The sequence below is a fragment of the Sebastes umbrosus genome, chromosome 5, assembly GCF_015220745.1.
Source record: "Sebastes umbrosus isolate fSebUmb1 chromosome 5, fSebUmb1.pri, whole genome shotgun sequence".
Classification (NCBI taxonomy): Eukaryota; Metazoa; Chordata; class Actinopteri; order Perciformes; family Sebastidae; genus Sebastes; species Sebastes umbrosus.
The window spans coordinates 17,024,850-17,052,847 of NC_051273.1; the positions used below are offsets into that span (position 1 = coordinate 17,024,850).

General features: G+C 39.7%; 2 protein-coding genes across 4 annotated transcripts; one reads left to right on the plus strand and one right to left on the minus strand.

Annotated features, from left to right (window-relative positions):
* The first annotated feature begins 55 nt into the window (after positions 1–55).
* On the plus strand, positions 56–20,738 carry spata6 (spermatogenesis associated 6). Of its 3 annotated transcripts, none has more exons than XR_005206946.1 (12): positions 56–234; positions 2,949–3,086; positions 3,571–3,619; positions 3,748–3,789; positions 3,930–4,054; positions 6,292–6,372; positions 9,554–9,994; positions 12,615–12,717; positions 13,203–13,243; positions 13,521–13,681; positions 18,009–18,183; positions 20,211–20,738. XR_005206946.1 is itself a non-coding variant. In XM_037769970.1 (12 exons), the coding sequence occupies exons 1-11, from the start codon at positions 145–147 to the stop codon at positions 18,112–18,114; spliced, it is 1,377 nt and encodes a 458-aa protein (XP_037625898.1). In that variant the 5' UTR covers positions 56–144; the 3' UTR covers positions 18,115–18,141; positions 20,211–20,738. The 3 variants fall into 3 exon arrangements, 2 of the variants coding, with proteins under 2 accessions (XP_037625898.1, XP_037625899.1); XM_037769970.1 differs by having other exon boundaries at positions 18,009–18,141; XM_037769971.1 differs by having other exon boundaries at positions 89–238; positions 18,009–18,141.
* Positions 19,852–27,980, minus strand: dnttip2 (deoxynucleotidyltransferase, terminal, interacting protein 2). The gene is made up of 7 exons (XM_037769969.1): positions 27,834–27,980; positions 24,018–26,032; positions 22,574–22,712; positions 22,252–22,347; positions 21,868–22,032; positions 20,769–20,878; positions 19,852–20,263 (listed from the first exon to the last, which is right to left on the minus strand). Exons 1-7 carry the CDS (start codon positions 27,906–27,908, stop codon positions 20,167–20,169), a joined length of 2,697 nt encoding a protein of 898 aa, XP_037625897.1. The 5' UTR covers positions 27,909–27,980; the 3' UTR covers positions 19,852–20,166.
* Positions 27,981–27,998: the final 18 nt, after the last annotated feature.

Below are 27,998 nucleotides of genomic sequence, written 5' to 3' on the forward strand. Positions count from 1 at the left end.
TGTTTTACACGTGCGTGAGTGTGCGCAGAGAGAGCCGCTGATTGGTCACTTCCTGGTCACATGACTGCACATCCGCTCTGCTCTGTGACTGTTGCTGTTGCTGTTTGGCTGCTATGACGACGGAGTTTGAATAAAGTTGGATGAATGGCTACAAGGAAGAAGAAGAAGAAGCTTTCCTCCTCTAAAATGCATCAAAAGTCTCTGAAATGCACCGTGTACCTGGACATCCAGTCAGTAAGTGCGTCCTGACGCTGCTCCTTTACTATAAACACTCAACACAGCTAGCTAACATCCTCCTTAATGATCCCAACTAGCCCTTAGCTGTAACTTAACATGTAGCTAGCTAAACTAACTAACTCACTTAGGGCACTAGAAATGTCTTTTCCTAAATCCTCCTGAGCATCATGAATATTGTAGAGCATGCTGCGACTTAGTAACATAAATCCTTTATACCAGTTTGACCCACTTTGATATGAATATAAACCTTTATAGATGATATCATGGTAGTTGTTTAAAACAATATCCTGGCTAACCAGCCAGCTAAATATTCAGTGAATTATACTTATTAATGCATTAATATGTTCATCACTTTAATGTTGCAGCTGGTTAAAGTGGAGCTTATTTTAATGACTTTATATACTGCTGGTTCTATAATCTATAATAATACATAATTTATTTCTTAATTATATTTTGTATTAATAATCTGAATGTGTAAAGTTATTAAATCAATGTAGTGGAGTAAAAAGTACAATATTTCCCTCTGAGATGTAGTGGAGTAGAAGTATCAGAACATGGAAATACTCAAGTAAAGTACAAGTACCTAAAAATTGTACTTAAGTACAGTACTTGAGTAAATGTACTTAGTTACTTTCCACTATTTATGAAGCACTTAAACCTGTTTTATAATATAAAAGACATAAAAATCTCACTTTTTACAATATGGGACCTTTAAAGCCTCTGAACACCCACACAGATGTTTTCAATAGGTCGTTTTTACAGCAGCCATTTTCACATGTCATTGCAGGGTAAACACAGGTGTGATTAACAACATTAATTATACAGTATATGCCCTTTTCCATTTAGATGGGCTATGGGTGTGGGTATTGTGCATGCTGGCTCACTGGGATGGCTGTGACACTAAATAGATAAATAGTAACTTGATTGATCCCGAAGGAAATTCAAGTTTCCAGCATCACAGTTCCATAGTGCAAAACATGTTAGTAAAAAGGTTAGTAGTACAAAGTACAAAAAAATATACCAGATATAAAAATACATGGAGATGAAGAAAACTGCTTAAACTGAATATAGTGCAGGGTAACAGCTGTGATACACGACCATTAAAAAAGTGAATATAGTGCAGATGTATGAATATAGTTGCAATGGAATTGCGTTGTTAGGCAACAGTTTGAGTCCATGTTCACTTCCTGTCAGCTGATGTTATTTACATACTCTGCAACAGGAAATAACCTAGGACACATTTAGAATGTTTACGCTTAAAACCGTGTAATGGTCCAAATATTGTATATTTGTGACATCACAAATGGACAGAAATCCAAACTGCTTGTTTCAAACGCACAATTTCTGAATACGGGTTGTCTGTATTTCTCCGTATATTGAGCATTTTGATAGTTTAACAGTATTTATGAAGCACTTAAATCTGTTTTATAATATAAAAAACATGAAAATCTCACTTTTTACAATATGGGACCTTTAAAGCCTCTGAACACCCACACAGGTGTTTTCAATAGGTCGTGTTTACAGCAGCCATTTTGACATGTCAAAACACAGGGTGAACACAGGTGTGATTAACAACATTAATTATACAGTATATGCCCTGTTCCATTCAGATGGGCTATGGGTGTGGATATTATGCATGCTGGCTCACTGGAATGGCTGTGACACTAAATAGAACGGGACCATAATTAATTTTATCAATTACACCTGTGTTTACCCTGCAATTGCATGTCAAAATGGTTGCTGTGAAAAGGGCCTATTAATCTGGCTGATTATACCTATTTTTAGTACTGACTAGTGCAGGGGTCAGCAACCTTTAAATCACTATGAATTCTCCTTCAATTCTCCTCCCATCATAGCTCCATCTACCTTCAACCTGAGCAGAGGTCTAATCAACTGAAAAAAAACCTTGAACACACAGTATGCTATAAATATTGAGGCATCTGGTTAAAATGTCTTTAAAGCACATTTAACTTACAACCACTTGGAGCTCAGGGATATGTAAATGTTGTTTCCTTCAGTGTGCAGCACCTGTGGCTCAGCTGGAAGCTGATTTGATCTCATTTCTACTTGGTGTATCAAAGTAATTAAACTTAATTATTTTTGCAGGTTTAAAAACAATCTTTGGTAGCAGTAAAAAAAGTCCTACTGATATGGATACTTCCTCAGAGGATTGCACACCTGTGGTTCGCACAGCTGATTTTCTGAATAGATTTTGAGCACGCTGATGCTACAGCACTTATTTATGTTGTTATCATGTATGCTATGACGAGGACTGGGTTCAATTATTATTTTTTTATATACAAATATGTAATAATGTGTAAATCCCCAAATAGCCCATGAAATAAGGAATATTCCCGCATTATTAATTATTATTAGTTATTCTCTGATGGATATTGCTGTTTGTTGTGTGTAGAGGTGCATGTGTGTACAGTAGTGCAGCAGCGGCACTGAAAGGGGGGAGATGGAGACAGACAGACAGAAGAACATGTCCGCCTGCCATGCCGCGAAGCTTCAAATACCTTCAAATATTTCTCACTGAAGCATCGAATTCCAAAAAATAGTATTCCAGACAGCCCTAATATCTTTGTTGTGCGAGGAGAGGCTCTTTTTTGTGAAAGACAGAAATAAATCTGCCAATAAGGGATACATACAAAAACATCAGATTGCCTGACCTGTCACTGTAGTCACTCAATTACACTGTTTGTGTGCAGGTCACATGTCCAGGAGTGCTCCTGACTAAAAACAACCGCATCTACCTCAGTGTGTGCATCCTGGGCCAGTACAGGAAGACTCCCTGTTTATCACCTACGTTCCCTTTACTCTTCCACCACAAAATGATGTTTGTCAAGGTGAGAATTATAACTATGCTGCATCTATTACTTAGACACAAAATGTAGAATTACCATACAGTATGTCTGTGGCTATTTTTGTCCGATTTTTAGCGAGAGAAATGGTGGGACGACTAGTGCATATTTCTCCAATATCAAAAAGGGATGCATATCATATATGTCTTCAGGTCAAATCTCAGACTTTACGTTGGCTCCTACTTATACCTATTCATTGTACTTCCATCCATCCTAGCAGTTGTTTTCTCTTTATTTGTTCCTAGCCGTTTTATGACTTCTTCTCTTGCATACACTGCAGGCTTTTACTGGCTTCTTTTTTAAGTCTTAGGATCCAAACTCACAGCCCTCCAATTTGAACATTACTGCCCCAACTCCAGATAAAAGAGGCCATCCTTTCCCTAGGGAGAGTGGAGGAGTTAGATACCGGGCTGTCTGCCTCATCTTGTTATAAGTATTGATTTGCTTTGTCTGTACTCTGTTTTACCAGACTTTCCCCGGCGTTGTTGACCCTGCTGATGTAGCTGACCTCCTGGAAGGTAAACGGCCGTCTGGGATTTGCCTCCTCGTCTCTTAGCCCTGAATTCTCTGCTATGCAAGCTTATAGGCTATTAGCTGTGATACTGATCATTAGCTCACAATCTATTTGTGCTTTCCTTCCTCTTAGCTGACACAACATATTTTGAGCTGATTCAGTTGGTGCCTCCAGGTATGCTTTTTGATGATGCCATATGGGCATTTTAAGTCCCCACTGTATCTAGTCATTACTCTGCAAAAACAGGATCTCTAACTTTGATTGTGTGTATGTGTGTGTGTTCCTGTTTCCTGTCTTGTCTGTGGGATTTTTAGAGGGTGAGATCCTCGCCACAATGGAGGAGAGCAGCAGAGACTTCCTGTACCCCGGTCCCAGACTGAGCTCCAGAGAAAGAGCTGCAGAGAGAGATATACTGATGAAGAGATCCTCCTCCTTTCCTGTAAGCAGCTTTCCATCCATCACTTTTATTTATTTATCAACCCTCCTTCCAACACCTGTGCCCTTATTCTTCAAACTTATAAGAGTTGCATGGAAGAATGTTCTCAACATAGGAGTAAACAAGTTTTTTGCTGAGTGTGACCAACAATTAGAGCACATTAATCAAGTGACTCTTATTCCTCCTTACAGTGAAGTGGAAAAGTAACTAAGAGCAGCTCTCAAGTGATCACATGATTGATCACACGTATGCTTAGAGAAGGAATAGCCAATTAGTGCTATGGATTTTACCCCACATTTCCCAAGCGGCGAACTCCTTTTCTGAAAAGTGAAGCCAATGCAGAAGTGCCTTAAACTTTCATTCTAATAGCCAGCAGGGGGCGACTCCTCTGGTTACAAAAAAAAGTCAGATTTTATAGAAATCTATAAAAAATGACCCTACTTCTCACTTGATTTATTGCCTCAGTAAACATTATAAACATGAGTTCATGAGTTTATGGTCTCAATCGCTACTTTCAAGTCTTCTTCAATACAGCATGATGTTCATTTAGTAAATTATGGTCCAATATAGGGTCAAATATACCATTAGGCAGGTTATGCTTTAGGGCGTGGCTACGTTGTGATTGACAGGTCGCTACCACGGTGTTGTCCGGTCTGGGCGTTGTCCGTGTTTTAGTCTTACAACTTCAACCCTTTCACAGTGTTTTCAGTTCATTAAGGTTAATTATAACCTTTTTGGTCGCCTAAAAATGTATTATTCAGCGTTCGGTTGTACTTTGGTTGTACCAAAATGCTGAACTCGAGGCTTCAAAATGTCCACAAACCAATGGGTGATGTCTCGGTGACTATGCCCACTTCTTATATACAGTCTATACATCTGCCATATTCTACATTCTTTAAAAATCCTTACAGTTGAGTGGTATGTCATTCTGCAGAAACTTAAAGTTTTAAAAACGTTAATTATTTTTTGTGAAATCCTTAATAGGTCCTTTAGTAATTAACATGTTAAATTAACAACAATCGAATGTGTTTTTAATGTGTGTATAATAGAAATCATAATAGAATTTAGTGCCACACATTGACAAGTGCGGCCAATAAAGATGCAGGGAAAGTGTTTGTTTATTCTTCTTGTTTACACCCTGATGAATGCAAAAAAAAGAATTTGTGCTGTGACATCCTATCAGATGTTCAAATCAAATGCAAATAACCAACTAACACTACTGCTTCAGCTAACGTATTACTCACCGTGACCAATGATGTTTTGTACAGTCGCACAGAAAACAGATGTGAGCTCGCCTGCAGTCATCTAAGATCTACTCTTCTACCAATTTAAGAGACCCCTGGAGCGCTCCTAAATTTAAGACCATTTTCAAGTCGTAAGATATTTGATAGCTTTTTTTTTTTAAATCTTTCACTTAAGACCAAAATGTTACTTTTATCAGTCTCATAAGTATGGGCCCAGGTGTATCACATGTATTTAATGCTTGTAAAGGTACCTGAGCTGCTGCACACTGCTGAATTATTTAAAGGAGGGATGTCAGTTGATGCGTTTAAACGTTGTTGCACAGCGACCCCACATTGTGCTCGCGATGCGATCTGGCTTGATTGACACCATTATTATTACATGTATCATTCATAAACTGGAGAAGGTTTTTGCTTTCTTTCAGTGAGTCTCCTCCTAATCTTTGCGGCTCATATGTCTGTGCACATGACAGTAAGGTACAATACCAAGATAAGCTCCAATGCACCATCTTGTCTTAGACAAAGCGAAGTAATGTATTCAGAAAACAGCATTTTCCATATAGAGCTATTGACTGTCTTTGCTATACAGACTTCCTGTCTTTTCACTCTCCATATTGTCATTTTTGCTTTTGCGGCCTCCTCTTCTTATATCATCGCTCTTCTCTCCCTACCTCCTGCGGGTTGCTTTTCTATCCTCCCCTTGTCCTCCGAGGCACTAGCTGGCATATTTAAATGTCTTTAAACACCATTCCCCTCACCGCTGCTTTTATGTGTTTGTGTTTTGAGGCCTACCTAGCAATTTAGATGTCTCTTTCCAAATGCCATATTATTTAAACATCACTGGAGCCTTTCTCTCTTCTGCAATTTGTTTTTCTCAAGCCAGGCATAGATTGAAGATATGTGATTGTAAATTGGTGTTCCAAGCAGTGCTGTTATCTGTGCGTTTTGTCTTCATCTCCCTGTTAAAGGTGTTTGTTCCTATTGTCCCTGCCCCTCTAGGGAATCTACCCCAAAGTTGAGTTTGCCACAACATCAGTCATAGAAGAGAGTGATGGGAGAGACAGCTGGCATGCCTCGCCTGTAAGTATGTTTATTACATCTCATAGGTCTCCCCCCCCACACACACACACACACACACACACTGTGGCCAGTTTTTCAAATTTGTTGTACCTTTTGTCTGCTTTTGGTTTATCTGATTTATGTCTGTTGTTGATTTGTAAAACACTTTAGAAGAAGACTGTCTTTTATATTGTTGTGTGTTCACGGCCTTTCAGACTAGCTTAGTCAAAATTTGAACAGTTAAAATCCATCAAAGTGCCACTCATGAGTCAAGTAAACAGCGCGTTTATCAACCTGCGTGTCAGTTCAGAATGTTTTGAGTCTGAACACATCACAGCTTCATACTCAGCATCGCTGTGTACAAGTGTTGACCAAAGCTAGAACAGTGACGACTCATCTCTCGAGGGTTCTAATGAGTGCTATCGCTCGCCATCAGATTTGTCTGTTTCCACCATACATACCCACCTTCTATTGTTGCCATGGCTACTGCATCTATCTATCCATACTGGCAGTGTTTCAAGGGTATCTGTTCTCTCCTTGTGAATGTAATTACGGAGAGGCAGATCTGTGATGCTGATAGAGAGGCCTCTCTCACATCTCTGACTAGCTGGGAGTTTACACAATGTTTGTCATAGAACCAGTCAGTCAGTCAGTTTTTTACATTAAATATCCAAGATGAGGGTCAGCTGTTTCTCTGCCGCTGTGTCCTTGTGGATTTTAAAGGGTAACTGTGCTCAGCTGCGTAAAATCACATTTCACTTTTGGAAGAATTCTGACTCTTTTCTCTCTTCCTCCATTTCTTCCCAAGTTTTTTTTTAGGACATGTTCTCATCCGCTTGTTGTCGTTATTTTTGGTGTGGACTCCGCCATCCACTTGAGTTAGAACTGTTTTTTAAATCATATATTTATAGTTATTGTCCTTGGTGTGGACAGCACTTTAGTAAGACAAAAAATTTCACTTGTTTTACAAATGATTAATTGAAATAAATCACTGGTAGATTAATTGATAAAGAAAATAATCCTTAGTTGTAGCCCTACATAAAATTGTATCTGAACTCCTTGATGGTCTTGTGTGACTCTGCAGAGTTAATCTCAGAAGATGGATACTGGGAGGGTCGGATAAAGCTCCATATCTAGACTGAAAAACAGTGTTACATTAAAAAAAAAACAGTGAGAATGAAAATCTTTCACAAACAGTCCTGTTTATAACATATGATCCATCACACAGCGGTTGGCATGTTGTGCCAAAAACACTCCCATGCATTTCCCAGGTGCAGTAACCTAAGCTAAGCTATTTGTTTAAATGGGATGTCATTGACAGCGAAGCAGATTGTCAGAGTGTTCTCCTGGCCCCTCAGGGGATGTCTGGATCAGAGCACCGCTGTGGCTGTCAGACAGTAGAATTTCTCCATTTTCTCTCTCCTAATGGCTCCTCAGCATAGGCATTTCCCTGACTGCCTGCCTGCCCGCCCAGCTGACAAACCTTGTCCTGTTTTAATAGAGATTTAGAGTGATAGCAACTTCCACGAAACCTCTGAAGCTGAGTGATGAATACACACTCAATTTTCAGCAATGTCTTTTTTTGCAGATTTGATGGTGCTCTAATCTTTTGTTAATTGTTGTCATTCTCATTTAAATACCATTTTTTTTTAATGCAAAAGTCACTTTTAGCCATAGTAGAAGCTAGGGGAGGCAATTTTGGCCAGTCCGTCTGTCAGCCTGTCAGCCCACCACTTTGGTGCAGACTAAAATATCTCAACAATTGTCAGATGGATTGCCGTGACATCCAGGGTTCCCAGAGGATTCATCCCAACGACTTTGGTGATCCCCTGACTTTTCTTTTTGCGCCACCAGGAGGTCAAATTTTTTCCAGTGAAATGTGTCAACAGTGGTGGTCATGGTAAAGTTTACACCTGCTTAGCATCTGCGGATGCACCAATATCGGACATCGGGCAGATACAGACTTAAATGGCTGGATCGGATATCGGTGACGCCGATCTATTCAATTCTATGTTTATGTACTATATACTGACATTTTTTAATTTCTGTTTAAGTTTTTACCAATTTTTTGCTACGTTAAAATGGTTTACACTTTAATTGTAATTCCTGTTAATTTTGAGGATTTTTTTTAACAAGTTGCTGGTGACAAATTTATTGTTTTAATAATAAATAACAATTCAGTAAATTTATATCTACGTATTTATTTTTTACATTTTGTTTTATAAAGTTAGGAAAGCAATGTTTAAGTCACGTCTGATGTTGCCTTACACATAAAAGAATGATCCCAGTCACTTCCACACAGTGAGGCATTCAGCTTATTAATTAAACAGCGGTATCGGATCGGTAGTCTGTATCAGCTGATACCCAAAGCCCAGGTATCGGTATCGGTATCCAGACTGAAAAAGTCAGATCGGTGCATCCCCAGTGGTTAGCATCTTGAAATTAGCATTTAGCTCAAAGCACTGCTTTCCAGTAGTGTAAATAGCAGCTGCTCATCAGTCGGTGACAGGAAAACTGACTGACTCTGTGGCCATCCAGCGAAGAACAGAGCTGAAAGAAGTCAGATGGTGGTAGATGTGGGAAGCATACTTTGCTTAATTTTATTAAATCAGACGAATCTCAAATGGCAACCTCAATGAGGATTTATTCATCTTTTAGTTCCTCTTAAAATAGTTTAAATGTTGTGTGATTTCCCTAATTAGCATTTAGATTATCTTTGTTTTACAGCCAGGTAATGCCTCTTTATCATATTAGACTGGAGATGGCTATCAAATGCAATTAACATTTTATCTTAACTTATTTATCCCCGGTTGGCATTACCCGCAGGAAGTGGGATATTGCATCGCAGAATGATGTTAGTGGCCATTAGAGTTATTGAAGTAATTCTGCAGAGGTTGTCTCCATGGCAGTGCCGACTGCGAGAGCTGTTGTTGTTGTAACACTTAAGCTGAATGATTTAGCTAATGGTTTAATGGTTCTGTCCAGGGAGAACAAGTCTGTGTCGAGAGTGAGAGCAGCTGCCTTAATGGCTAAAATGGCTGACGCTTGTGTAAAGGAACATTGTGGAAATCCAAACTGCTGAGACAGATGTTATGTGTCACCTCAAAATGGAGACCCGGGAGGCTAGTTTGACATGTTAGAACAACATATCAACATTTTTCTTTCTCTCTCTCACTCTCATATTCTGTCCCTGCACCCCCAGACTCGCTCTCCTTCTCCAGTGAGGCCCTCTTTAACCCCATCCAGACAGAGGTCAGCCAAAACGTCTTCGCCATCCAGAGGGCATTTTTCCCAAAAAGATGATGCGAACCGTGCGTCTTGGAAAGATGGGAAGGAAAGGCTAAATGTTGAGACTGGGATTACGAACTCTGCACCGTCCTCCACATCCAGACGCTCCCCTTCTTCATCCCCATCTGGCCGGAGTCCCCGGAAAAACAAGAAGGAGAGAAAACCAGCTTCTCCTAGAGGTTCTTTACACTCTGGCTACCAGCAGCCCACAGTTTCCTCAAGGACACGAGCCTTGTCCCCTTACACCCACCGCAAGATGTGCCAGCTTTCAGAGGACGCCAGGCAGAGGCTCAGCCATCTCCAGCTGGGGCCTCACCACTTCAGGAAGGAGACTGAGAGCCAGCCGCCCTTCTTGGTTGGTAACATTAGATATATTCCACCAAACTGAAAGCTTTCGACAAACAAGACTCGGACAAAACCGAGTATATGGCTGGACTGTGTATAATACAAATGGTCAGTGGTTTCACATTATAGACATGTTGAATCAAGCAGTACATGTCCACCAGGTCCGGCGAGGACACTAGGGGGGACGCGCTGCTCCACTCAAATGGCCATTCAAGCAGTGACTTACCCTATTGTCGAATGCACCTGATTGGTCCCTGGTTTTCTGCTTGCTGTTTCAAACAGGAATCAACATGACGGCATGCTTGTAAACTTTCTCTTATTCGATCTAAACAATCCACCAAAATCTACTTCTGAAAACATTTTAAGCGAGAAATAGGCTATGCCACTGCACAATCACGTTTCATTTTAAAACTACATTGCCTAGTTTGACAGCTTGGTCCAAGTTTCGTGAGCCGTACGCGGCGCGCTGGACGGGCTCATTTGCATAAAGGACTGCTCCCTGCACTCCCCCAACGGCCAATGAGGACACTCCAACACTCGACCGACCAATTGTGTAACTTATTCACTCACTCAGTGACAGACTTTTGAGTTTGTAGGGCCGGCCCTCTACGGTCCAGCCAAAAAAAAAGTGATGTGATGGTTTGTTTAATGCTAATAATACACGTGTTCAGTGGACAGGGGTTAAAATTAATGGGATCCTGAATTGATGTAGTTCAAACCTCAGTGGGAGCTTCCCAAAATTTAACATAATCTAGTGGGCAGATTAAGTGGAGGGCATAATAAGAGAGCAGTGTTAATCTTTTTACCTGAGCCGTTAATGGATTTTGACGTCATGGAAATGTTTCACTGTGTGCACATGTAATACGGCCTATTATCCACACTGAGGGGCTTGAGTGTGCTTTAATAGCACACGTCCTGAATTTAGGCTGGTACACAGTTATTTGTTAACACTTTAATTATGGCCGTATCACTGCTTTGAAACATTTGCATATAAAAGGGAGTGATTTTGTGATCACATAGCCGTGGGGAATATACAGTTGATGGACAAGAACAACACAGCCTCCCTCCCTCTGCTCCCCTCTGTATTCCTGCTCCTTCATTTACATCAAATTTAATCCTGAGGCATGAATATCAAAATCCACTAACATGCTGTTATTAAAAGAAATGATTAGGTAGAGAGTTGTTTGTTTTTGACACACACATGAATGGAATTTACGAGAACACAACAGACGTTTTATTAAAAGAGAGGAGCGGGTTTTTCCCGCTCTGGTTTTCCTGGGGGAATCTTCTGTCGACAATTAACCCTGGTAATTGAGAGTCAAGCTGCAATTAACAAATAGATACCTAATGAAGTAGCTTAGCCCCATGGTGAATGCATTATCTGAGCCTCAACAACTCCCTGTTTGTTTGTGTAGAGGGAAGCACATTCCCCACCTATGTTCCTTGAGATAGGTGGTTATTCTCTAAACATCTCGTCTTTGTTTACTTAATGCCTTATTGTGATATTTTGGTGAGATTATTTGGGGTTGAGATGATGTAACATCTGATGTAACCTGCCACTGTTTTTGGCAGGTTTTCCTTTATTCTGCATAAACAAAAGAAATGAGTGAATGTGATTAATGTATTCTGTTGTTCATTTAATTTACGCAATACAGCAGACCGAACCTGTCATGTCATTTCTTATTTGAAGTTGGTAGATTGTGTGATTGTCAGTGTCCGTATACTGCTTAAAGCTAGGGTCGGTAATGCTGAGAAGCTAGCAAGAGTATACTAGATTTAAAAAATTATCCAATTGTGTCAGTGGTTCCCATCTCCCCTTTCCATTCATTTCCTATGGAAAGCAGGAGAAGCTGTCGCCTGCTGCATGGTGGGACTGTTGCGGCGAGCTGGAGAGGGTCTGTATTTGCATAAAGTTGAAAAATCTCAACATTATGCAAATGAGCCCATCCAGCGCAACGCGTCCGGCTCACAAATCTTGAACCAAGCTGTCAAACTAGGCGATCTAGTTCTGAAATGAAACGAGATTCAGCAGTGGCATAGCCTATTTCTCACTTAAAATGTCAGAAGTAGATTTTGGTGGATCGTTTAGACTGAACAACAGAAAGTTTACGGGCAGGCCGCCATGTTGTTTCTTGTTTGAAACGGCAAGCAAAAAAAAAACAGGGACCAATCATGTGCATTCCACGATAGGGTACGTCACTGCTTGAACGAGTGGAGCAGCGCATCCCCTAGTGTCCTCGCTGGACCTGGTGGACATGTAGCACTGGATTTAACATTATAGACATGACCACTGACTGTGTATAACAATTTATCCACAAATCCACAGACTGACCATACACGGTCCAGACATATACTTTTGTTGTCTTATTTTTTTGTCCGAGCATTTGATTTATTGATTACTGTCGGGATGTAAAGAGATATTCAACAAATACAACAAAAAAAAATTTTTGAAGAACATTACCAACCCTAGCTTAAAAAGTGAAGAAGAAATACTACTTTGGCACTAATACTGAGTGCCAAAACAACGTGGCTGTGCATGTTCTTTTCTATGTAGACAGAATCCAAACTACAACGATGTTAAGTTTATGATAATTGTTTGACGGCAGATTGTTTTTTCTGTTTTATTCCAGGTCTCTCATTGCAGTAATGCCTCTGTGATGGGAACTCCTTCCTCCTCTCCACAGAAAGATAGCATGCATCGACACTCAGTCAGCTTCACAGCCGATCACACAGGTAGGCTTTCACGCTCACAGGCAAAAACTAATACAGGCCATGCTATACTTGCTTGCTGCAGAAAAAAATGTTTGCTAATAATTGGTCTGATATATCAGGATTGGTTGTGCTGTCTTGTGAAAATGTGCCTGCTTTCCTTTCTGGTTTTACATCTTTGTTTACATCTTCATGATAGCACATACTGAAGTCTTTCAAAATGAGTAATGGACTGCATTTATGTTTTTAGATTGTCGAGCTTGTTTAAGGATATCAGCAACGATAAAATGGCGTCAGTGTAATAATGGTGCAAAGCTACAATAAGTATACACATATTGCTCATGGGTGTGTTTACAGCTGACTCAGTGTAGGGTGACTTTCACTTGCACCTGTTTGTTTAATGAATAAACTCTATTTCTTATTTAAATGAAGCACTATAGATGTTATGCAGCCCAAAAGCGGAGTTTTCTGTTTTCATAAAACTTTTTAACTCGTCTTTGTCATTGTAGATTCTTCTCTCCTGGGGAGTTACAGACCAAGAACAACCACAGTAAGTCTAATTACAACATTTCAAACCAGCAAATGACACAATGTCATTGTAAGTGCACATACTCCAAGCCAGACTAACCAAATGATATAGGCACACAACTGTGACCAACAATTTTGGTCTTAGAAAAGTATTTTGAAGTGATTCTGATGTACTATTTTCATTCAAATTAATCGTCTCATTCTGCCTACCAAAGAGTTGTAAAGTAATGAAATATTGGTCACATCAATGTTCATGTCACTATAAAGCCATACCAACCCAGTCCTGTGGCCTCTTCCAGGTGAAGACGGGTTCCATGAGGGTCCAGTCGTCTCCAGAGACACCGTCCAGACTTGAGGCCAAGACCAAAAGCCCTGTGAGAGGTGCTGCCTCAGCTCAGTCCACCCTGACTGTGTCAAACTCCAGAAGTCCTCTGAATCTCAGCCATTCCCTCAGAGAAAGGTAAGCTCTCTACATAATGCAACCCTTCCCCTCAACCTGACCTTGAAAATACCTGAATATTTTTTTAAAATCTTTTAAACGTTTGTAAAAATGAATGGACATGTTAAAATCGAAATCACTTCAACGCGAAAAAATAATAGATAATGACCAAACAGCAGGCCAGCAAAGTGATTATCAATGTATCCGCCATAAAATGTGATCTTAACTTCTAAAATATTCTTGAGAACCTAAAATCTGAATCAGGTTTATTTGCGAAGTACATACATGCAAGGAATTTGACTCCGGTTTTATGCGTCTCTCTCAATATACTTACACAGAAATAGAAATAACAGCTAGGGACAAGGACAACAAAGCTGAACAAATAAAGGTGAGGAATAGACAGGACTGTTATGTACACGAGAAGTGAAAAAATAGGTGTGAATATAATATAAAAATGCACTAATGACAAACAGTAAAATAAGAATAAAATAGAATGTCTATATATAAGTCAAGTGTTATGGAAGTTGTAAACAATACAAATATAAAGAAATAAAAATGATAATAAATAAATAATTACAGATAATAAATAAATACTGGATGGATATACAGTACATGGACTGGATGATTATGTAAAGTATAAACATGTAAAGATGTCTATATACTGTGTGTACAGTGAGTAAGATTTTTATTGTCAGTGACAGACACTGTTCTTGTGTCTGGTTGTACTTTTGATTGACGAGGCTCTCAAACAGGTTAGCGAGACTGTTCTGGCCACAAAACCAGCTGATTTTGTTCAGTCACTCCAAAGCAGGAGAAAACATAATCCTCTTTTGTGGTGTTTGCCCTGAATTTATTCTGATCCATCTGTGTAAATCATTGGTGTTTGCTCAAAAGATCTTAAAAGCAAAAGAGGCACCTGTATGAGTTTCCAATTACAGTATACGACAAATATATGGCAATCCCATGAGATGTAAGTCATACACTGCCGCTGCTTTGTGTGGGCGTATGTGCGTGAGCTCATACACATCCAATCTTTAATTTTGATCACACTCGACAGCCAGTATGATTTCCCCTCCACCTCTTAAATTACAGAAGCTGATGTCTTGTCATGTTTGTTCATTACTGAGAAGGGGAGGCAGAGAGAAGGGAAAACAAAAGAGGAAAATGGTATTGATTTGTGTTTCAGCTTGAGTCTGATGCATTTGACCCGATGCACGCTTTAATACATTCAGAGAGACCTTGTCATCGATCACGGCAGCTGCGAGTTGAACACACCGATGGGACCGATGTTCCGTTTTGTTTGTTTGTGCTCTCCTTTCCCCTTCTTTTCTGCTCAGTCCATAAGTAAACATTAAAATCAATAGACAATCTTAAACTGCAAAGTAAATTGTAGGAAATGAATGATACTTTTCTCTCAATTGAAAACGCGACAGGAGTTGCAGGGTGGGAGATTAGAGCAGGCCTTTGTAGATTCCCTCCGACAGGGAGAGGGGCACGTCTTACCACGAATCTTTGATCTATAAAGAAAATGACAGATGCCAGTGGCAACGTTTGCTCCCTAAGCCCCGAAGTCTCAGTCTATTCATGTCTCTGGATGATTTGTCCTTGATGACTTTTTGAAGCAGGTAGCGAGTTTATCTGATTACAGATGAAAAGCTTCCATTCCCACACTGCGAGCCGGGACAAGACACCAGCCAGTCAGTCAGACAGTCATCACCCCTCCACTCCCAACAAATAGACTGGGATGAGAGGCAATACTGACATTTATTACTGTTCACTTCTGTCTGTCCGTCAGTGCACGATTTCATAACAGCCTGTGGCCAACTTGCCGACACATTTATATTGTATTGATGAAGCACATCTATGCCTCCAGTTCAAATGCACCGTTGGTTCTGTCAATTGTGAAATTACTTTTTGCACAAAAGGTTGGATGTAGGGGGAAAATGAACATTTAGATAGAGGAAACACTCATTTATTTTAAAGTATTTTAAAAGTATATTGAACACAGTACACCTTAAGTGTGTGTCGAATTTGTGTATTGGTAGTTTCATCTTTGCATCAACTCTCACATTTTGTGTTGTGTTACAGCACAGACTAGTGGACAAAAGTTATATCTGTGAGAACCTGAAAAAAGACAGGCATTGTTTGGAAGTTATACGATTTAGAGCGATTTTGATAATCAATTAATCATTGAAGTCATTTTTCGTCCCCTCAGACTCATCATTTGATGCCTTGTCTCGACCCTTATAGTGTTTTTGTAGTTGCAGCCCTAATATGACAGGGTGTCTACAGAGTCTTTTTTTTATGTCATACTATACAATAACTTTTTTATAAAAACATTTTTTTTATTACATACTAAACTATTACTTTTTTGACATTTTATGGCATACTATACTATGACTTTTTTTATGACAGACTACACTACGACTTTTTATATGACATGTTTATGGCATGCTATACTAGGAGCTTTTTTATGCCTCCGTGTCGGCAAAAGCCGTGGCTGGAGGCATTTCTTAGACTCAAGGATGAACTGATTAGATTTTGGTGGTCAAAGGTCAGGTCACTGTGACCTCACATCTCATCCCATTCTTTGTGAAAGTGATATATCAGAAACACCTTGAGGGAATTTCATTACTTCTGGCACAAACATTAACTTGGACTCAAGGATGAACGAATTAGATTTTGGTGGTCAAAGGTCAAAGTCACTGTGACCTCACAAAACATGTTTTTGACCATAACTCAAGAATTTAGGTGCTAATTGTGACAATTTCACACAAATGTCTCATAGAATAAAATGCCCATCGTAGTTTCAGCAGGTAGATCAGCTGTTCCAGCAACAAAACACATCATCATTCAAACCCAACAGAAACAAAATAAACTCACCAAAACCGTCTTAGTTTGTCTTTCTACTGGCCTTTTCCACTGTTCCAACAATATGGTTGAAATAAACGTTGAATGGGAAAATGTGCCAACACTACATGTCGTTTTCCCCCACTGTATCTCTCTCTCCCCACGGAGCAGCTACTGTGGGGGTAGGGGTTAGGTGGTATGTGGCGATTTTCGAAAAAATAATCCACTAATTCACAGTGATATAGTATTTTTGCTTGTAATGCGCATCCCTACAGTAAAAGTCATATTATTTATGTAAAAAAAAAAAAGTCATAGTATGACTATACTATATGAATTTTTTTTTTTTACGATACTATGACTTTTTTTTACTTTTTTTCCGACATGCTATACTGTGACTTTTTTTTCGACATGCTATACTATGACATGTCGAATGACATACATAGTATGTCAAAAAAGTCATAGTATAGCATGTCGAAAAAAAGTAAAAAAATAAATAAAAAAAAGTCAGTATAGAATGTCGTAAAATTTCATGAAAAAAAGTCATAGCATAGTATGTTGGAGATTTTCATGGAGAAACGTCATAGTAGAGGTATGTCAAAAAACGTTTTAGTATAGTATGTAGAAAAAAAAATCATAGTATGTCAAAAGAGTCGTAAAGTCATGGTATAGTATGTCGAAAAAGTCATTAAAAAACTATAGTATAGTATGTCGAAAAAAAGTAAAAAAAAAAAAGTCATATAACATTTTGAAAAAAAAGTATATATATATATAAAGTCAGTATGTGGGAAAAAAATCATAGTAATGTATGTCGAAAAAAGAATAAAAAATGTTTTGTATAGTATGTCAAAAATAGAGGGAAAAAAAAGTCATAGTATAGTATGTCGAACAAGTCACAGTATATGTCGAAAAAAAGTCATAGTATGTCAAGTCATAAAAATGTCATATCGTATGTCGAAAAAAAGTCATAATATAGCATAATGAAAAAAGTCATAGTATAGCATGTCGAAAAAATGTATTAAAAGTCAAGATTGTGAACCCAATATCGTATACCGTATCGTGAGCTGAGTGAATCGTCACACCCCTAATAGTATGTTGGAAAAGTCATAGTATACAATGTCTAAAAAAAGTCATATTGTATGTAGAAAAAAATCATAGTATGTCGAAAAAAAAGTTATAGTATTGCATGTCGAAAGTATCATGATACGTATCGTATCGCCAGATTCTCGCTGATACACAGCCCTATTAAAGTGTGTCCCTAATATAACCGGTTATAACTCGAAGATGCGATGAGGTCTTGAAATGGTTAAAGAGAGATCATAAAAGGTAATAAATTCAACTTCTGATTTCCTGCATATACCCTGTATGATCACAGTATCTTTTCCTATTAATGCAAAGCTATATGTCAGCCTAAGTTCATGCATGTATATTCGACTCTTAACTCAGTTAATCAAGTTGTTTATGGGTTTTTAACGTGTCATTTCTTTTTTTCCCCCCTCAGGCTCCGGAACAGTCAGCCCAGTCCATCCTACTGCGAGCAGATCCACCGCCGAGTCAAGAGGATTCTGCAGACACACAGCCACCTGGGACCACTAAGTGACCTTTGACCTTTAACTTCCTCATCTAAACACAAGGTGACCAAACAACTGAGGTTACACTACAAAGGCTATTCACTGGTAAACCAATCACTCTCATAATGCATACTTTAAATTCAAAGTCTGTAGGAGTGGATGCACACACAGACACTAACGCACCTTCTTAACCTCACAATGTTATTATTCAGTGAGTGTAAAAATCAGACACACACACCTATATATAAAGTGTTACACTGAAATATTGTTTTTTTAATGTGCTCATCATAGTTTCGGGCTTGCTTTGATGCAGTGGGTAGTTACACTTTAAAGGTGTAATATGCAGGAATTAACTTAAAAAACAATGTACAGACTGAAACAAAAATAATACCTCTCAATCATCACTTATGCCCCTTTAGAAGTGTGTAGTGGTGTCTGCATCTGCAGAGACCCTGCCCTCTGCCTGTATTTTCTCTTATTTTACTTTACTCTGGATGCTTCTGGGCATCTGCAATTATGGACGTTTTTATTGAACTTTAATAGTTGTAATTCACAGAAGACTATCCACAAATATGTACCATTATCAACAAATATTTCACTATCCACAAACCTGTATTTTTGTATTTGTGTTGTGTAAAGTCACATCCACAAAAATACAGGGCGATTTGCAAATACGCATAACTTACTCTGTAAACACGTATTTTAATTCCACATAAAAATGTTATAGGTTTACATGTAAGGTGATTTATATATCCATTTGTACACGTGGACGGATATTTGCACATTTGTGGATTGCTTCCTGTGGGTTTGTGGGCCACATGACATTTATAACTCCTTGATATGATTTAGCTGCTAAATCATATGCTTAATAGCAAAAAACTGGGCAGGGCAGCATCAGACTTTACTTCCGTCAGCTCATGTGAGGAAATGTCACCACCTTCTGGTGTAGCTAGTAAATGCACCTCATACTTACAGATTGTTTCTACAGATCTGCTGCGGTACGAATTGGACAAAATGATGTAAACAAGGGAAGTTACAAATGTCATGACCCACAGACCCGACATGAAGCGATCCATAAATGTGCAAATATTATTCCACGTGTACAAACCCGTATATATCACTTTACATAAACCTATAACATTTTTATGTGGAATTAAAATATGTGTTTACAGTTATGCGGATTTGCAAATCGCCCTGTATTTTTGTGGATGTGACTACACAACACAAAAACACATGTTTGTGGATCATGGTACACGTCTGTGGATTGTCTCATGTGGATTACAACTATTAAAGTCCAATATAATCTTCCATATGCAAACAGTCTTTGGGCCCCACGAGGGGGTGCAACCCCCAGCCAATAACAGCGCGCAGGGTGTGCAGCCCTTTCAGGTGGTCAAATGCCGCCGCTGTGTCACACGCCTAGGCTTCTGCCGGTAACAGTCGTTGACTTCTTGCGCTTTGGGTTTACACACCCACGTGGGGCCCAAAGGCTCTTTGCCGACGCCCAGAAACATCCCAAATACAGGCAGAGGGCGGTGTCTGACACCACAACACACTTTTAGTGGGTCATAAATGATGATTGAGATGGATTATTTTTTTATCAGTCTTACATGTTGCATATTATACCTCTAAGTTTTAAAAAAAATGTGAGCTATACTGTATGTATTTGAAATAACATAATATACTAACCTCAGCATTTGGACTGTATAAATCATTCTGTAGAAATGATCACCTGACACTAGTTTCTGTTTTGATCATAAATGACAACGATGGTGATATTTCATGTGATTAGTTTAATTTATCTTTACAAACACTGGCAGTAGTCAAGAAAATATTTTAATGTTCATTTGATGCATGTAAATTTATAAAGACTATGATTACAGCAAAATGTGTAGAAGATACAGGTCCATTGACTAAAAAATGTCTGCTTTAGTTGTAAATATAAGCATGTACACTTTTATTCTTGTAACTGTACAAAGCAATGACTATTTTTTATATCATGTGACAACAACCCGCCTCCTGCAGTTGATAAGATCCACATCTATGAAAAGCCACTCAGTCAGTGTTCATCACATCAAGTCCTCACATTTACTTCTTATGGAATTTACTCTTCTTCTTGTTTCTCTTTCCAGCTCCTTGTGCCGCTTTCTCTGTAACAATTTGCTGGTACTTCTTTTTGTTGTTCCTGGTAAGACGAGAGGAAAGTACATTTTATATGTCTGCAGTAATGGAATACTGGAGAGTGAGATAGAGTAATGGAGAGAGAGTGATATAGATAGAAAGTGAGTGATAAAGTGAGAGAGAGAGTGAGAGATATATATATAGAGAGAGAGAGAGCTGCTTTGTCAATTTGTCACTCATCAGTACTATGTACTCCTGACAATATACTGCAGAGCAAACTAATATACCCACACAGGTTAGCAAGCTGTGGTGTTACAGTGCATTCTGTAACCTGATGAGAAATGTTTATCATGGTCACATACTGTATTTTGATAGCCGTCATAAATATTGTGATATAATGGATTTAAAAATACGGTGCCCAGTATATAGATTTGTCTGTCTCACATCACTAACACCTCACCTGTCAATATTTGGTCAAACCATCAGTCTATATTTCATGGTTGAATCACTGTGACATAATAAAGCCACACTCAGTGAAAGTGTTTGTCTTTGTTTTCATTTCAACTTACCGTCTGAACTCAGCATCAGATAGCAGCTCCTCCACCATGGTTCTCTTCCTCGCCTTCTTAGGAACACGGGAATGATAGAAGTCGACTGCGCTGTCCACCACCGTGCCAACCTGTATCACATACACATATAAAGGTTACACTCAAACACACTACAGTTTGATGATGATAGTCTATAAACATAATTCCTGTAAGTATGGCAGACAGGCTTGGGAAGTAATGGAGCAGCGTTACGTAATTACTAGGGCTGTCAAAGTTCACGCAAAATCGTTTTAATGGGCTCAGTTTTAAAGCTAGAGTGAAGATACTGGCATCATATGAAACTAAAAAAACTAAAAAATCATGTCATGTACCAACCATGTCATAGCTTTTCGCGAAGGAGGTTAAATAACGCTCCAAACTTAGGCGAGGAAAAAATGGCATGGCATTTCAAAGGGGTCCATTGACCTCTTGACCTCTGACCTTAAGATATGCAAATGAAAATGTGTTGTTGCCTGTTGAGCTCGAGTTTGCCATGTTATGATTTGAGCATATTTTTATGCTAAATGCAGTACCTGTGAGGGTTTCTGGACAATATTAGTCATTGTTTTGTGTTGTTAATTGATTTCCAATAATAAATATATACATAAAGCAGCATATTCGTCCACTCCCATGTTGATAAGAGTAATAAATACTTGACAAATCTTCCTTTAAGGTACATTTTGAACAGATAAAAAATGTGTGATTCAGGTCAGAGGTCAAGGGACCCCTTTGAAAATGGCCATGCCAGTTTTTCCTCGCCAAAATTTAGCGCAAGTGTGGAGCGTTAATTAACCTCCTTCACTACAAGCTAGTATGACATGGTTGGTACCAATGGATTCCACAGGTTTCTAGCTTTAAAACTGAGCCCGTTACAACCTATAAATCGCATGTTGTGTTAATGCGTTAAAGAAATTAGTGGCGTTAAAATAAATATTATCTTGTTAACTTTGACAGGACTAAAAAAATTAAACAGTCATGACCATGTTTCTTAAGAAAACAAATGTGAACATTGCCTTGTTGTTGTTGTTGTTGTTGAAGAAGAGGGTGTTTGAGTAGCAGGTGACTCGGGATTTCTACTGACCTGAAAATATTTGGGGAAGCCGTCTCTGTCGTTTTTCTTGTAGAACCTCTTGGGATCCATGGCGCCTCTCATCTTCAGGACCTGGAGGTCTCCTTTCAGCTCCTGAGTGATCTCAGGGGCTTTCATATTAAACCAACCATCTCCTGTTGATTTCTCCCTCTCCGCCTGAGAAAAACAGTGATTTCAATTATTTAAAAAAGCATCATGAAGCCGCTGAAGTGTTGAATAAAAGCTGCTGTACCGTATATTATTGATGACTACATGTTTATGTTCTTGTGATTTAGGGTAGGATGTGTCATCATAACTGTTTCCACAAATGATACAACTTTAGCAGATAGTAGTACAGAGAATCTATAAACCAAAACCAAACTTTGTTAAACTTACTCTGCGTTTCAACTTCAATGCTTGTTTGGATTCACTGTAGGGAGGCACTGCATCCTTCTTTTCAAAGTCTGGTCCCATCACACTCTTCTTCATCACCTGTGGACAGCAACAACAAAAAACTGAAACACTGCAAAGCACCAAACTCAGTAAACACCCCACCACTCAGAGATAAAAGGCCAAAGTCACAAAGAACCGGAGAGAGAGAGAGACCATGAATAACAGCATCTCAGGTGTTATTGGATTTACTCGTCCTTGCATAACTATAAAGTTCATTATTCATTCTGCATCACAGATCACCTTCAAGAATCAATCATTTATTTACCTCATCTTGGATCTTCTTTTCCTTTAGTTTCTGCAGCGAACTGGAGACAGGTTTTGATTTGCTGCCATCAAAATTGATGTATAAACCCCCGAGCTCCTTCACTCTGAAGCCAGGGTCAATACGGCTGGACATATCTTTCCTGAAACAAATTAGCACAGAGAAAATTCCTCAGGAAGAGCAGTCATGTGTCATTTCTCACCTCTGCACAGTTATAGTGATAATATATAATAATAATAAATGTGACTATACTGTACGTGCTCAGTTCTTAACCTCAGGTGAAATTCTATGTTTTTTTTACTATAAACAAATCTAAAGAAAAGACCAGAACCAAAGTCAGAAAGAGTATTATTAAGAGTAGAGCTGCAACTAATGATTATTTTCACTGCCGATTAATCTGTTGATTACTTTCTCATTAGTTGTTTGGTCTATAAAATGTCAGAAAATGGTGAAAAATGTCAATCAGTGTTTTCCAAAGCCCAAGATGAAGTCCTCAAATGTCTTGTTGTGTCAACAACTCAAAGATATTCAGTTCACTGTCATAGAGGAGTAAAGAAACCTGCAAATATTCACATTTAAGAAACTGGAATCAGAGAATCTAGACTTTTTTTTTAATTACTCAAAGTGATTAGTTGATTATTAAAATATTTGGCAATTCAATTTTTAATTTAATAGTTGACAACTAATCGATTAATCGTTGCAGCTCTAATTAAGAGACGGACTAACACGTTGTTGGTTTTGGTCTTTTCATTTTTACATTTTGTTGACTATAAGTAAAAACAGATTAACACCAGCTCTGTCCTTTGGGATCCGTCTTGCTGTGGAACCAGATTTATTACAGACTTTGACTTAGTTCTGCCACACAGGCCACTCCTTCCACTGAAGAAAATACATATTTGTAACTTGTTTGTAAAAGATTTGTGTCTTCGGTAGGAGCAAATGGGCCGAGTGCCACAAGAGCAGAAAGTATTGTGGTCTTTTAAAGCAGTGGCTCCCAACCTTTTTCCTTAAAGAACCACTTTTCTATCATCATTCTAGTATCACAGTAAACTGACGACCCCCGACTAAGCGACATATTTTATGGCTATTTCATATTATATTCAATACATAACAATAACAGCGTGTTTAGCGTGCCCTCATCCTGTGAAGTTTATATCTTAAATCATAATACAAACTTTAAAAATAACAATTTCATTTAGTTTTCTTCACAGAAATGAATGAAATGCTGAGATATAGACCAACTGTATATATTTTTTTTAAAATTTACTTTCCCTGCTTAAAATCAAAAAGTCAATGAAGCGTTGATGACATCCCAGGTTGTAGTGTTTTAAAGGAATAGTTCGACATTTCCCACTATTCTTTTAATGGGATTTGTTGACATATAGGAAAAACATTATGTACGTGTGAATCTGAACCAATCTGAGGCTGCCGCCTATCATATACTTACAACTGAGGATTTCTACTCGAGTAAAGGATTTCTGCATCTTCGTCATCATCGTCGTCCCCCTCCTCATCCACAAACTCCTCATCTTGCTCCTCCTGCTCAACTCTCTCCTCCTCCTCCTCCTCTGTTGGCTTCTCCTTGTAGTACTCTTCATCAGCCTCCTGTCCGGGCCGCGTGTCAATCATAAACAGTCCACCGACTGATGATGAGGCTGCTGCTTCACACTTCTGGGAAGGCCCCGCCACCAAATCCTCCGTTTCCTCCTCCTCCTCTTCGGAAACTTCCCCATCCTCCTCTTCAGCATCTTCATCTTCATCCTCGCTGCTCTCCAGCAGGCTGATTACTTTTGTACTCTTGACGATGACGTCTTTAGGTTGCTGTTCAGGGGCAGAAGCCACTGTGATGTTTTGCTGCTGGCTGGATGTCACCTGTATGGACTCAACTTGTGCCTCGACCACCTGCTGAGCGTCTCCGTGCGACGTGCTGACCTCCATCTCCTCCTCCTCACTGGGCCCCGTTTCCACAACAGCACCCTCGTCTCCCTGTGACGTGTGGGCGTCCACATCAGCCTCTTCCATTCCTTCATCCTTCTCTTCAGCCTCCGGTGTGATCTCAGGAGCACTCTCACGTGATGTTACTGTAACTGACGGGCAAGGCTTTAACGGCTCTGATGGCGGGATTGTTTCCGGCATCATCTCCTTCTCCGTGATGTCCCCGTCCTTATTTTCAGCACACGGCTCCTCCTGCTGGTGTCTGACAGTCACTGCAGGTTCACTAATAGCCTCCTCCTCCTCATCTTCTGAAATGACAATTACTCCCTTTTCCACGCTCACTGTATCTGCCTCATTTGATGTGAGCTCAGTACTATTCACAACTTCTTTCTGTTCTTCTTCCAACGCTTGGCTCTCATCTTCCTCCACCAGTGTGCAGTCTGCATCCTCCACAATCACTGTACTTTCTAATCTAGAATCATTTAGTGACTTGTCCTCTTCAGCCGGCTCCCTAGCTTTTTCGAGAACAATACTACAGCCCTTGATGGAGCTCCTGGTGGCCCGAGCACCTCGACTGCTGCTCCCCGAGCCGGTGCGGCTGCTGCAGGGGGTTCCTCTGCTTCGTGTGGTGCAGGGGCTGCCCATCGGAGAATGCACGTCAGTCAGGTCAGAGTCCGAGTCCAAGGCTTTGGGACCTGTGGATTGGCTCTTTCCCCGTCTACGAGTCGTCATACTGTAAGTGGGCCCGGACTCAAACCCTTCAGAGTCACAAGACTGGGGCTCGCTGACGACTACAGTAGCTGCCTTCCCTCTAACTGCCCGGCTACTTCGAGTTGCTGGGGTGGGGGATTTAGAGCCTTCCGAGGCTTCGTCTAGGTGTAAGGGGATGGGACCTGCTTGTGTTCTGGATCTCATAGATCTGCGGGCGGTGGACATAGAAGTGCCAACTCCTGAGACGCTGGATACGCAGCTGTCAGCATCTGAGAGCTCCGAGTCCTCCGTTTGTTGTTTGGCAGATGATCTGATGCGAGTACTTTTTCTCTGGCTTCTGGTGACTCTCTGGGATTCGTCGGCCTTGACGTCTCCCGCCTCGACATGAGCCGGGTCGGGAATCAGTTTCCTCCTCGTGCTCCGGCGGATGCTTTGGCTAGCTTTCGATGCAGATACTGCAGAAGAGCACGACTCCACCTCTGATATCTCCTCATCTTCCTGACTTGATGTGACGGGCTGTCTCCTCCTCCCTCCGGTGCGTGTCATCCGTGGTTTCATGTCGGACACCGCAGAGCAGCAGGAATCCACGTCTGACACGTCCGCTTCGTGGACGGAGCCCACGGGTGTGCATGACTCCTCTGGACTGTGGAGTCTGGCAGCCCTGGTGCATCTTTTCAGTAAGGAGGTAGGTGGAGATGCTTGGGGTCGTCCCTCGATGTTTTCAAGCTGGCTGCTGGTCTCCACCAGGGCATGATGGGTAGGGCTCTCTACTTGTCTAGCAGTGCTCCTGGTTCTTCGACTTGTGGAAGGAGTGGCCTGTGTGGCAGAAATGAGACACAGTTATTAGTACAGCTGGTTCCACAGCAGGCTCGATCCTAAAGGATAAGGTAGATGACGTCTAAATTGTTCTTATTGTCAACAAATTTCACGAAAAAAAGACCAAAACCAACAATGTGTCTCTCAAATCTTTCTGACTTCCACAGTGGCTCCCAGCCCCTTCACTTCTACTAAAGACATTCATATTTAATAAGGGGTAAAAATGCATAGTTTAATATTTAAAAAGTTTCATTCCTAAAAATGTAGGGCACTGTATTTGTTCTTCAAACATTACCTAATCTGCAGTAAGTAGTGCTTTTGTTGGGGACTCTTTTCAGCTGCGGATTAATCCACATTTGGTGCTCTAGTTAGTATTTGGGGCAGCAGGACGGTTTATGTGGGATTGACTCAAAATAAAATACACTCACTGTTCATGCTAATGAAGGAAAATGTCACCCAGTGCAAGCAGGTGTGGCTCGCTGTTTTTACTCACTAACAAAGATTAAAAGGTATTTTTTTTTGACAGATGAAATTCACATAATTAACTTGATTAATATCATAGCAAAATATGATATCCATAAAATGATATGGCTTAAAAAGACTACCCTCCTTTTACACTTTTAAAGATACTTATTTTAGACTGAAAATGTAAAACTCAAATTCTAAATTGGCAAAAACTATTGACATTTCAAATTTATTCCAATTGTTTAACAGATCCTGATTATTATTATTTTTTCTTTTTATCCAACATCTTTTCCTATCTTTACATTTTAATTGTTATATAATCTATTTTATTTGTATATCATTTTTATACTGTGAAACATATTTACTAATTTTTTTTGTCATGAAAAATCTGAACATGTAGCCTACTTGATGCAACTATTGAACTTTCTAAATAAAGTATTGACATGAAAAGAAAATCAGTGTTTTTACTATTATATGGACTATAGTGGAGCCCTACAGCACAGAGGAATAAGCTATGTTATCTTTGGTTACACAGACAATACTTGATACCAGGATCAACTAATTGTTGGTTTTGTTTACAATAAGACAATTACAGAATATTGCACCATAACTCCTAATCTGAGTCATTAAGTGCTTTATCAGTAATGAGGAGGACTTTAAACCTCACAGCTAGTGTTCATTAGGGCATTAAAAGGTGAGCACTTTCTCTCAATTAAAAGGAATTTACCTGATGTATAATTTGTAGTTTTGTGTTTATGCGTGATAAAAGATCATAACAGTGGCAAAATCACATGTGATGATTCAGTTTAGACACTGATCTCACACTGATCTCAACCCAAACAGGACTTACATGCTTATTAAACATTGTGTGAACGGGATCGTTTTGATCTATTCAATTGTTTTCTTGCATTAAAAGGTGAACACTTTATCTCAATTAAAAGGAGTTTACCTGATGTATAATTTGGAGTCTGTGGTTTATGATTGATGCGTGATAAAACATCCTAGCAGAGGTGAAATGGTGAGGAAGCACATGTTCTTTAACTCATTATCAATCAAAGCTGCATTGAAGTTGGGCGACACGATCTCAACCCAAACAAGACCTCAATGTTTGTTAAACATTTATCCTTTTATGTATTCAATTGTTTTCTTGTTTTCGCCAAACATGGACACGTTTACAAACTCCGAGAGGAAACGTGTCGAACACGTGGAGTCTGATCAGCTGAACACCGGTCAGCTCTTCATCACCTCTTTAACCTCACACTGAACGTTCCCCTTCAGCGACACGATCTCTGGACATCTACAGGTTTAGAACAACATCAGCTCTTTCATAACGAACCTGGACATCAGCCGGAGGCTCCGGGTTTGTTTTAGTTGGAGAGAACACGCGGACTCCTCTCCTGGTGGCCACCATCTTTACTTCTGGCTCCTCCTCTCACTTCCGGTGTATGAAGACGGGACTAATCGATAAACGGAAGTCAGATACAGGCCGAGCAGACGATCG

Coding starts and splice junctions, on each gene's coding strand:
- spata6 (XM_037769970.1), top strand. CDS start 145: ATGGCTACAAGGAAGAAGAAGAAGAAGCTTTCCTCCTCTAAAATGCAT. Junction 235..2,948: donor TGTACCTGGACATCCAGTCA/GTAAGTGCGTCC, acceptor GTTTGTGTGCAG/GTCACATGTCCAGGAGTGCT. Junction 13,682..18,008: donor AGCCATTCCCTCAGAGAAAG/GTAAGCTCTCTA, acceptor TTCCCCCCTCAG/GCTCCGGAACAGTCAGCCCA.
- dnttip2 (XM_037769969.1), bottom strand. CDS start 27,908: ATGGTGGCCACCAGGAGAGGAGTCCGCGTGTTCTCTCCAACTAAAACA. Junction 22,713..24,017: donor TCGAGTAGAAATCCTCAGTT/GTAAGTATATGA, acceptor AATTTGTTTCAG/GAAAGATATGTCCAGCCGTA. Junction 20,879..21,867: donor GCTTCCCCAAATATTTTCAG/GTCAGTAGAAAT, acceptor TATGTGATACAG/GTTGGCACGGTGGTGGACAG.